Raw genomic sequence first — 12,556 nt, forward strand, 5'->3', positions numbered from 1 at the left:
GCTTTAAGTTGGATTTGATATCCGGCCAGATTTTGGATATCGTAATATCGCAAGTGTTGTCTTTTCCTGGATTTAAAGGGTGCATTAGAGTAAATTGATGTAATTTTCTGAACTTACTAGACTGTTCTAGCAGGGTTTTATTTATTTGCCTTTACCCCCTTTTCATTTAATCAACATTATTGTTGATTATTTATCTGAAATCTCATTGGGGAAAATATTTTGTTAAAGCACCATTTGTCAACCCTACAATATCGTTGCAATATCGACATCGAGGTATTTGGTCAAGAATATCGTGATATCTGATTTTCTCCATATCGCCCAGCCCTACAAGAAAGTGTTGAGGGTTGGTTCTAAATTGACACTTAGGACATCGTAGTATGTACAGTACAGAGGAAACTTCTTAATTGAGGACAAATATCAACAAACATGATTTTAAAAAGACACAAATGCAGTTATTGAAACATTAAGAGAATTAATAGATGAAAGAGGGGGCTAAGCATTCAGTACTCTTAATAGCATTTGGCTCGTGTTTGTCACAAACAGTGTTGATTCCAACTGCCAAGATAGCAAGTGACAATAAGATAATGGAGAGCACTTGAATGAATTTATTAGGTTGTAAGATTACATTTACTACAGGTGTCTTAAAGGTGCATATTAAATGATGTGTTACCATGTGTTTTAACCATCCAATGTATCTCAGTTTTGTGCAGCATATATGTAGTCATACTAGGGGGGTTGATGTGTGAGCCTGAAAGCTCTTTTGTCTCTGGGTTACTGGGGCTTGAGTAGCACAGCCTACATGAATTTGCTCCACTGTGAAGACATCCGGTTTGTGTTGAACTTGTGAACCCCTAGCTGTGAATGAGTATGTTCGATTATTAGCTCCACTTTCATGTCCATGGTCTTTGTCAGGCTCCAGCTGATGCCATTACAGCTCCTGGGGTGTTCGATCAAGGCAACCATGACCACGTGCACGCTCAAACCAATTATTGCCCCTGGCAGAGGCTTATGTTTAGGCTCATCTTGTGTAGAGGGATTTCTGCAAATGGGATCAGGCTGCTTACAGGGGCTTAGCATGACGTACTGCAACTTTGAGTTTAATCATGAGGATCCTCGGCAATCCTCAACTTCTCCAGGAGAACGGAACATCACGATTAGCCTCACCTGTGTGTAAAGGAAGAAAACCCGGTAAAACTTGGGGGGGAAAGCCTTCATAACATTTTAAGTTTCTGTCACAATGGGAGAGGAGATAGCTTTGAAGAAATAACAATCCTGTGCTACTCCCAGGTCCTCCTGGGTGCTTCATCTCTGCTGTGTTGTCGTGGGATGGATTACAGGCTGAGCTGATTCTCCTGTCCCGTTGGACCAGCCAAGGAGATCTTGATAGCAAAGAGACGGATCGCACATTCAAGAACACCTTGAAGCTCCTGCTGTTATAGATTATTATCTGACTCTCTTTTTCACAGGCAAGGACACATCCCAGGTTGAACAATGGTTTTGATGTTGGTCAAGTTTGACCTGAAAAAGCGAGTAAAGCTCGCTCAGACGGTCTGGTTCATGTACTGGTTCGCTGTAATGGCCGGCGTGCTGGTCTTCAGCATGGGCCTGTTCTTTAAGATCGAGCTGCGAAAGCGCTCAGAACTTATGGACAACAACGAGAGCCACTTCTTGCCCAACCTGCTTATATTAATGGGTCTAATAGCCTGCGGCATTAACGCCTTTGGAGGCAAAATCTGCTACGACTCACTAGACCCTAGCAAGTTTGCAAAGTGGAAGTCCATGTTGAAGAGCTTCTTGGTGTCATGCATGGTGTTCAACGGCCTACTGTTCATGACGGCCCTGCTGTGTTTCTTGATGAGGATTCCTCTGCAGTTCACCCTGGCTGAGGGGCTGAAGAACGGCATGAAGTACTACAAGGACACGGACACACCAGGACGCTGCTACATGAAGAGGACCCTGGACCTGATGCAGATGGAGTTCCGTTGCTGCGGAAATGACAACTACAGAGATTGGTTTGAGATTCAGTGGGTTAGCAACCGCTACCTGGACTTTGGGGCAAAGGAAGTCAAAGAGTAAGTGACAGAACTAAATCCCTCGTGATAACCTTTAAAAAAAAAAAAAAAAAGTTATCAATGTGTGACGTGACCGTGAAATGACTACAATGATGACTACAATGACGGAGTGCAATGACTACAATGAGATGAGCCTTAGAGTGTATCAAGGTGGAGGGCTGTAGGGGTGGTCTATACAAAGTAAGAGTTCAGTATAAGTGGATTTGAGATGAAGGTAGGTCAGAGCAGGTGTATTATTCACTTTCATCCACTCAGGATTATCATCACAGAAATGGTGACAGCAACAGGGAAGTGGCATCAGGCGCAGCGAGGGTGGAAGAGGTTACTAGGCAGTTTTACGGATAAAGTAATGGAGGAGGGACTTGAGGAGGTGATTAGGTACAGAAAAAGATACACAAGGTCAAAAAGGCACGAGCAGGATTAAAGGTACATTGTTCCGGTCTAGTGATATGTGGCCTCTTTGTGACAACCTGCTCATATCTGCACTGATTTTTGGGCAACAAGTAACAGTTGGGTTTGTGAGTGACGATTGTGAAGAGGACATTTTTGCGCATTGGCACATAGTTAACATTTAATCTCAAGGATTACAGCGTCCATGCCCTTTTAAGAATCAGTGTCCTGTTCAATCAGGAAATAATCTGGCAACTCTCCAGTAACAGCACTGCACAATAACACAATATGAAGTCGGCATTTTAAGATCAGTATGAACACTGGCTGTCTGATTACAATAATACTGGAGAGAAGGCCTAACGTAGAGAGGTGATTGGTGGAAACTTGTGATGCCATTGCAGGACAGTAATCATGGAAAAGACCTTTATTAAATATCAGTACAGCAATCTTTCTAGTTCATAATTTCCGTCATTAGTATCCAGAACGTATACTTATCCTATATAGTGTAGTATTGCATATATGTTCTGTAGTATGGACCAAAAGTGTTATCTGGGACATTATTTTAGGCTTGATTGGTGTTTCTATAAATCACTAAACCAAATCTGGCATCTCAAGTCTTAGTGATCCAATCATTAGTGTCTTTCCATTGACCTACTACCATCAATCACAGTTGACAGGATTTGGGTCGAGGCTTTTAAGTAAAAATTGTTTTCACATTTAGTGTACTTCTGTAGTCCCGTGTAATGGAGATGTCATCACAGTACTTTACACCTTGACTGATTTACAGTTGATGATTAGTAGTTCTTGACTACTGGTTGTACACCAGTGACCGTGTTGTTTAAGCTCCACACAATGAAAAAAATGAAATAAACCATTAACACAATAAAAGCAATAAAAACCACAACTCTGCAATAATGCTGAGTTTGTGAAGGGTTACATTTTGATTTATGCTTAGCCTCAGTTAGGGATATGGTAAGAAGAGTTGGCAATAATGTGTGCTGTTGTATTGCATAATATTGTAGCTATGGCCTCTAAGACTTTCTTCCAATGCTTATAAGCAGAATTTTATTCAATTAAATTGTAACTGAAAAGAAAAAATGCACAATACTGTGTGACAAGAAAACGTCACACCTTATAGTTATTTTGGTAGAAGAAAAGTCATAGCTAGTAGTTCAAGTAATTTTAGCCCACACATACTACAAATGTAGTTGCTGACCTTTTAATCTCCCCTCACTTTCACCTCCAGCCCATCATAACATGGCATTAACGTGACACTTTGCCTCATCCTCTTAGCCGCCTTGGGAGCAACGTGGACGGCCAGTATCTGATGGATGGGGTCCCGTTCAGCTGCTGTAACCCCAGCTCCCCCAGACCCTGCATCCAGAACCAGATGACCAACAACACTGCCCACTACAGCTACGACCACTACACGGAGGAGCTCAACGTGTGGAAGCACGGCTGCCGTGACGCCATGCTGTCCTACTATGGAGGCCTGATGAATACCATCGGAGCCCTGGTGCTGCTGGTCACTTTACTGGAGGTCAGGGCCAGCGATGCATCAACACAAATATTCCCTGTTGATGTATAAACTTACTTCAAAAATGATGTTTACTCCATCATATTAAGTTGCGGTAGATTACCTACACCATCACTTAGCCTCGTTGTGTACTGCTGATCCACTGTGTGGGAGATAATCCTGCTGAAGTTTAATGGAAGTGGAAATTAACCAGATGTGCATTTGACAAACCAACCTAGTGAGTCTTCGCCCTTAAAGTCTTTTTTGTTGTAAAACCAAAAGATTTAATTTGAATGCACTTATGATAAAGCATGAATCTCGGATTTGTGCCACTTGTGTCAGCAAAAACAAAATTTCTAATGCGCCATCTTCTTCGCCTCATTATCATGTGCCAAGCCGTAATGGGCTCATTACTGCCCTCATGATGTTTTCCATCAAGGTCTAGGAAAAGTGGTTAGGAAATTTCATAGGATGTAATTATTTGACTAGTCGGCCGCAGCTAGAGTTGTAGCGGGTGTTACTTTACCCCATCGGCCACAAGGGGCAACAATAAGCCCATTCTATACTCCAAAACAAACGAAAAAGGTGAAATGTATGCTTTTCGGATGTGTTTTCAACCCAAAGAGAAAAGAAACAAGGCTTTAAGGATGAGGACTAAATGAGCTTTTCTATGGAAGCATCCAGGACCGTCTCCCACTGAAACAGGGCTTTACAATCACTTTACTATGAAATGTGACCCTTAAAGGGTATGTGTTAAGACATATAATACACATGGATATACTCTGCTTTAAGTAATATGTTTATATGATGGGGTTTTGGCATAAGGAAGCTCACATGCTTACTACATATACTGTACGTGCTGGATGCTTCATTGAAATGTCAATCAGCTGTGCTGGAGGTTAAAGTTCCCTCATGACTCTTGAGTAAGTTTCATATTGGACCATGATTGGTTTCATGATTGTACGTACACACCTTAAACTCAGATTTAATGTGAACGCAGAGAAACTTTCCTCCTTCAGCAGATGAAAGTGAAAACAGCCTTCTGGCGTAAAACAGAGAAGCTTTACAGCAGAATCAATTGTTCAGCTATTTCCTAATAAATTCAGGGAGGGCAAAGAAGTCCGTTGAGGACTGTGATGGCCTAGCAGCAAACCGTGAGGTGAGGAGGCTGTAAACATGCAAGGCCTTGAGCCAGTTGGCACGTCTGTCATCCATCACCTCCCTCCTTTCCTCTTCCCTCCTTTCCACACTCTGCCCCCGCCATCTACACTTACTGCATCTTCCCAAACAACTCTATCCTCTTTGCCTACTGTCAGGTTACCCTGCGCCACCTTTGGCATGTACGTACGTGCAGCTTACTTACAGCATCTTACCTGCTACTTTCTACCCAAATTGTAATCCTTCAGCAGCCAAATGGCACCTTGCCTCTCGTCAAATCTCCCCTGAGCCTCCATTGCCAACATCTGTTGTTGTTGTTGTTGTTGTTGTTTATGTTAATGTCCAAGAATCTGAGCGCCATTACACGGAAAAGCGACAAACATGTACAGATAAATCCTTGAAGTCAGTGAAAGTCAGTGAGACCCTGTATCACCTCAAGCAGACAGTACACAGCACCATTTAGATATCACCTCTGGCCCAGAAATCCAGCAGACAACCCCTTGCTCTGAACACTTGGATTTCGGCGACACCCTGGAAGCTGATCAGATGCACAGTCGGAGGAATCTCAGATTTAAGAGTAGTTATGCAAGCGTCTCGATGCTGACACAGATAGTGGGCTCAGAGGTGGAGTAATGGGTTAATCTGCGTGAGTTGACGAGGACAGACCCACTTCCTGGAGCTTGAGCTCTCAATCTGATCTAAAGTCACAGTCTTAAATTACTTCTTGACATTTCTAATGATAGACTCGACCTTTAGGCTGTAGATTACTACAATATCAATATGTACAGTACATTTTTATTTTTTCCACCTCTTAACACATTTCCCTTACAATACACACTTTCACACATGGACAGAAATAAATACAATACATTTTTTTTTTTTTACATATTATATATACATCAAACCAACAACTCATAACCTGTGCTTTATTTGCCTTTTTGTTGTCTGTAAATTTTGTCATCTAATTTATGCTGTCTCTTTGCGTTATGTAACAGAAGAAACAATTTCTAAGATTTTTAAAAGATAATCGATATAGGGCTACAACTGCATTAATTAATCTGCTGATTATGTTCTGGATTTATGGATTCATTGTTTGGTCTACAGACTTCAGAAAATAGTGAAAATCCCTACAGCTCAAGCTGCAGATATCATTTAAATATCTTGTTTTGTAGCAAATTCTCACATTTGTAAAGCTGGAACAAGTTTGACATTTGTGTATGAAAAGGGTATGAACCGATTGATCGATTATCCAAATAGTTTCCAATTCATGTTCTGCAGATCTAATAATCGACTAATCGTCGCAGCTCTTGTTCCAAACTTTCATCCGTTATATTGATAATAATATTACAGATTTGTATCTACTCTTATCTTGATGACAGTATGTTTCCTAAGTCAAGCAACATTTGATCAATTTAAATGCAGTTAAACTATGTTATTTTTCCACCTATCTGATGTAATTCATTTTGTCCTATTATGACATTAGCAGTTACTCATTTTGTGAGTCCAGGAGTGTTACTGTTGCAAACAAAACCTTTTTCTGATATGTGTCCCTGTCCGTTGCAGCTTGCTGTGACCATCGGCCTGCAGTACGTCAACAGCTCCCTGTCCAGCCTGGCTAACCCGGAGGACCCGGAGAGTGAGAGCGAGGGCTGGATCCTGGAGAAGACTGTAAAGGAGACGTTCACCGACATCATGGCCACGATGAAGTCCATGGGCAAAGGCACAAAGGTGGAGGAGGGGGGCGAGGCAGCGGTCGCCACAGTCAGCTGAGCTAACCCCTCCTGCAAAAAACTGACATCACTCCCACATGAAAAGGAGGGGAAGGGGGGGACGTGTGAGATTGCTACGTTTTTTTCTACCAACATTTATCATGTAGACACTACCACACTACACACAAACACATATTTGGGTTTGAACTCCTTTTTAAATGGACTCCTTTCAAATGGACTCCTTGCATAAATAATTATAAACGGTATATTCATACATAGAGAGAGAGATAATGTGTAGGACGAGTTATGTGATGGTTTTTCATTTTGGTAATCCCCAACCAAACCAATCCATCTCAGGCTTCCAACTGTCTTTGTGAAGAGACACTCGGTGGGGTTGGATCTTTTCAAAAATGATGAGTCAATTAAATGTGTTATGTATTGATAAATGGCAGATGTTTTGCAATCACAAGTAAATACGTAATTTCTTTCCATTGTATTGTTGTCAGATAGTTTGGTGGGGATGGTGGTTGCATGATGGTGCAGATGGAAGATATTTACAGCCCAAGAAACGCAGTGTTTTATTTTTGTTGACCTGTCTATAGTACTTTGGCTCGTAGCTGATACTGTATATAAGCAATGCAAACAAATTTACCACCCCACTCAGCTCTTTTTATACTCCAGTCCCCCGATGAAGACTGGATAAGCTCCTGAGATGGAGTTAAATTATGAATTGAATGAATCGGTATGAATTCTGCATGAATGTTCCGGCACACGGTCGAAGAGCGAGGCATGGGAACTGGGATGTGAGCCCTGTAGAGAGGCAGGGCCAATACCAAACCTGTGGAGGATGACTGAATTTGGCAGCTAAATCTTGGCTCCTGACCCCTGTACTGTAATCTCAGATCCTCTTTGGTGTTTCCTTTGTGCATTCAGTATCTGTATATTGACACACATGTATGTATATTCTAACAACTGGGTTGCTGTCTTTGTAAATAGTGTAGAAATGACAAAATGTTACTTTTTTTAAAAACGTGTATACTGTAATTAAGCTAAATCTTTTATTCAAATCCATGTACATTTTTTCAATTTTTTTTTGGCTTTATCTGTCTGTGTAGGAGAAGCGCTTATGTTGATTGTATAAACAAATAAAGGATTCTAGAGATGTGGTTCGACAGTGAAATAAGAACGTTGTGTTGTCTCGACCTTGAGTCACACAAACTTGAGACGAGGCGTGCTGTGAGTGCTGCAGGGTTCCTGATTAAGTCAATAGGATAAGGACAATTAGCAGCATTACTGCTTTCACATGGACATCGGATGACTCTTGACATGGGGGGGGGTTATAAACCACAAAGAAAAGAGTGCATCTACATGTGTTTGCAAGTGACTTTTCTTTGTAAAATGTTCTGTGGAGTTTTTTATTGATTTCAGCACAACCTGATATTTTTTTTAATTAAATCAGCTCTAAAATGAGCTTTGACTTCTGAGGATGCAAGTAAACAATCCTTTGATCCCTTCAGTCCATATATTGATGAATAGCAATCAATACGGTTCTGTTTATCCATTCTCTTGAACACAATCCGCTAACAAAAACCATGTAAATCTGAACTGAGATCCACATATTCTGCAAACACATACACACATGAGGAGCCATGATGTTGAAGCCAGTGTGGCTTAGTTAGAGCTGTGAAGAGTCAGCGGGAACGGTAAAGAGGCCAACCCTGCGTGGTATTTTTGTTGGACCAAAGCACATAACAGCGCCTGAGTAGATAAGAAGCCTAATCGGCTTTAGATTAGCATGAGCCCCTCAGCCAGGTGAGCAGGTGATGTCCTGGTGCAGGGATCACGTCATGGAGACAGAGATAGAAAGACAAACAAGAGAAAGTCATGATCTGAGTGGGATAAAAGAGGCTGATTTGAGATTTTCTACAAAAACAGTGGTCGAAAGAAGTAATCACATCCTTTGCTTAGGATGTAAAGTGACAGTCCTGCATAAACAAATCTCACTTTAGTAAAAGTGCAGAAGTATTTTTAATTAAATATACTTAAAAGTATCAAAAGTAAAAGCATGCATGCGGCACAAACACTCACTGACAATGTTATATTACTACATATATTATTAAGTGATTTGTATTGCTGATGCTTTACCTTGTAAACAGCTTCTTGGTGTAACTGGTTGATGAGGAGCTAATTTTGACAGTTTGATGTGAACAATGTAAATAGTATCTGAAGTTATTAAATAAATATAGCAGAGTAAAAAAATTACAATATTTTCCATAGAAATGTAATAGAGTAGGAGTATAAAGTAATATCAAATTACTTTCTAACATACTAGTAGTTATAGCACCACTGGTTTCTAATGTCCATTTGGCTTCTGGAGCAGACACTCAAAATAACTCTTATTGCATGACAAAACTACTGTCAGAGATACTTTTGTTTCATAGTAATACATTTTAGAAGAAACTACCTTTAAAATACATAATTATCCAAAGAAAACCTTGCATCCAATGTTTCTTTCCCAAACAATTCTTCTCACAAAAAGACTGTAGCTTCTCCCACAGAGCCAACATCTGTTAACTATCCTGTAAGAGACACAAACAAGCTGCAGGCAGCATCCTGTGTGTCTTCTGTATTCTGCTGCTCTCTGTTGGTAACTGCAGGTCATCAAATTTGAAAAAAATCATATACGGACTGCGTGTGAATCTAATCCCTTAAAAGACCTCCAACAGTAATGTTACAGTTGTAGTTAGGTTTCCAGCTCATTCAATTTCTTTTCCATGATGGTCTGATCTGTGATTTCACCAACACTCCCACTGTTTTGCTGATTGGTTCCAGCAAACATTTATACTAAACTACTCTTCAGATGGGATTTATTTTTGACTCCAAACGCCTTCCAAACTTCCTCTCGGTCTTTGACAAATGTGCTGGCACGCATCAACACTTTGGGCTTCTCACTATGTAAGGTTTCAGTTACATTAAAAGTCCACTAGAGGGTGTATTTCCATCAGTGATCATGTAACAGGGGTGGCGTCCCCACTGCTGGTATCCTTTAAAAGGTGAAGAGAATCTATTACTTTGGCATGATGCTAATTAACATGAGACACATTGCAATACAGACCCTTTATGTGTAATGTTGTAAACACCTTAATAAGACCCATTTTACTTACACTGAAGATGGAAGTACAAAACCTGACTCAGCAACAGAATTCTCCCTTGAAACAAAATGGAGTCAGGCTGGAGATAAAAATAATTTTCAGCACTGATTGATGAGTTGAATGCTTTTCTGAAAATCGATTATGTTTAGTGTATCAAAAAGTGAAAGTGAAAAAAAAATGTCTTTGTTGTTTTGTGCGACCAACAAACCAAAGGCCAGAGTAATTTAATTTATAATAAATAATGCAGATTAAGATACTCAAAATGTGGGTGGCTGAAACACTCCACGGCTTACGACTATTTATTATTTTAACTTCTGTTGATTCTTTTTTGATAATCATTCATTCTATAAGATGTAAGTTGTGAAAAATGAAGACAGCTGTAACTAACCATTACTGTATCGCCAGTATCAATTTGTCTGCCAATGACACAGTATGGCTCTCTGTCCCTCTCCAGCCACATGGCCTATTCCTCAAACCACATCTGTGACATTCTCCCTCCATCCACCAGATGCCCTCAGATTTTCCCTCTTTTCTAGATCACCTGTTCCCACTTTACTAATCAGCTCTGCCTGGCCTGCCCCGCCCGCCTCCTCACCTGCATCTCATTCCCTCGTCAGCCACTGCACTTATATTGGTCCATTTGCAGTTGTCCCTTTGTTGGTTCATCACTGTTGCATTGATGTTTGGAGTTTTGGTACCTGTTATGCCTGCCTGCATTTTGACTCTCTGCCTTGTAATCCTTTTTTCTTAATAAATCATTGAACTGCACCAGTCTGCCTGTTATTACTTTGGTTAATCGATTAACTGTTTAGTCTATAAAATATCAGAAAACGGTAAAAAAAAATATATATCCATTCCAATCTCCCAGAATCAAAGGTAACATCTTTAGATCTTTTTTTTTATCCGACCAACACTCCAAAGCCCTTAACTATTCTGTTTAAAATTATATAAAACAGAACATTTTTGCTTGATATCTGACTTGAACGATTAATCAATTATCAAAATTGTTGCCGATTCATTTCCTGTCATTGACTAATCATTACAGCTCTTAAAATGACCATAAGTTTTCAGAACCCAAGGTGATGTCTTCAAATTACTTGTTTTGTTTTTCAAACAGTCCCAAACACCAAAAAATGTATTTACAATCAGTAAAAACAGAGAAAAGCAGCAAATCCTCACATTTAAGAAGCTAAAACCAGAGTTAATTTATGGAATGTAAACTGATACATGAATGGAGTACATTAGATGTAATCTGTGATTGCTATATTCTCATATCAGACAATTTGCATAACACCATTATCATAATGTGTACAGCTTATCCCCCATTTTTTACTTTTTTTAATTTTATTTTTCCTATATTGTGTTACTGTCCTACTATACATGCCTCTGCAAAGTGCCACCATAGGGACAAATAAAGTATTTTAATTTGAATTAAATGAATGTGAGCTATTAATTATGCATAATGAGCTGCAGTGATGAATACATGCAACATTTGAGGCGTTTATTAATGATGTAAAGTGATAATGCACATGCAATGTGTGAAGTCTATCCGGTGACACATGCTCTCATATTAACTGGGGTTATGGGTTGACCTTGACGTTTCGTCCAAAGGTTAGGGATGGTACTTCGTATCACATCTCACTCTACACTTCACTATGACTGAATAAATATGGCAGACAGAAAGAAAAGCAGAGGCAGAGAGAGAGAGGCCCGTGACTGGTAGATGTGTGGCCTGCTCAGAGGGGCATTGTTGGAGCTATGAGAGGACAATGCACTGCCCCCGCCCTGAATACTCGCCATACCAGCTGACCAGCCATTACCAACACTGCTGCTGCCACGTTACAATTCCTGCTGCTCACACACACACACACACACACACACACACACACACACACACACACACACACACACACACACACACACACACACACACACACACACAGCATCACACCCAGCCTCAATCATAAGTTTAGTCTTAAGGCAAAAACAGTGCGTATAACAGTGGACAGAGGAAAGAAACCAGGTGGGAGGCCAGCACGGTCTGACAAAAGGCTTAAGTCAAAGCATGCATGGGCACATGTTGCCTCGCCTGTGTGTGTGTGTGCGTGTGCGTGTGTGCGTGAGTGCGTGTGCTTGTGCACGTGTGTGATTTACAGCAAGTTAAGTTTAGCCACTAGCACCTATCTGTTCTTTCAGCAATAACATTTCCAAGCCTTGCAGCCACCCAGAGAGAACCAACGCACAGATCACACCTTCTTATTATTTCAGGATCCTTGACAAAAGTTCTCAAAGTGGAGGGTGTGAACAGGAGAGGGGCATTTCATGTTGTGTGAGAGGCAAGTAAGAGGCAGAAGTATAAGTAAAAGTAGCAATACCACACTGTAAAAAGTACAATTCCTGCATTTTAAATGTGAAGTGAAAGCACAAGGCTATTATCCGCAAAACATACTTAAAATGTCAAAAGTAAAAGTTGATTAGTCAATAAACAAACATATAAAATATAAAGATTAAATCAGCGGTTTTTGGCCTGTGGCCACTTACAAAAAACAATTTAGGGAT

The 12,556-nt window shown here is 40.4% G+C and overlaps 1 protein-coding gene across 1 annotated transcript; it reads left to right on the forward strand.

Annotated features, from left to right (window-relative positions):
• The first annotated feature begins 1,082 nt into the window (after positions 1–1,082).
• Positions 1,083–8,028, forward strand: prph2a (peripherin 2a (retinal degeneration, slow)). The gene is made up of 3 exons (XM_039788738.1): positions 1,083–2,072; positions 3,756–4,002; positions 6,700–8,028. Exons 1-3 carry the CDS (start codon positions 1,492–1,494, stop codon positions 6,904–6,906), a joined length of 1,035 nt encoding a protein of 344 aa, XP_039644672.1. The 5' UTR covers positions 1,083–1,491; the 3' UTR covers positions 6,907–8,028.
• Positions 8,029–12,556: the final 4,528 nt, after the last annotated feature.

Source organism: Perca fluviatilis, chromosome 21 (genome assembly GCF_010015445.1).
Source record: "Perca fluviatilis chromosome 21, GENO_Pfluv_1.0, whole genome shotgun sequence".
Lineage (NCBI taxonomy): Eukaryota > Metazoa > Chordata > Actinopteri > Perciformes > Percidae > Perca > Perca fluviatilis.

Bases quoted from the DNA above. Each gene is read 5' to 3' on its own strand.
- prph2a (XM_039788738.1), top strand. From the start codon at position 1,492: ATGGTTTTGATGTTGGTCAAGTTTGACCTGAAAAAGCGAGTAAAGCTC. The intron at 2,073-3,755 runs GTAAGTGACAGA...TCATCCTCTTAG, and splicing joins GGGGCAAAGGAAGTCAAAGA to CCGCCTTGGGAGCAACGTGG. The intron at 4,003-6,699 runs GTCAGGGCCAGC...TGTCCGTTGCAG, and splicing joins TGCTGGTCACTTTACTGGAG to CTTGCTGTGACCATCGGCCT.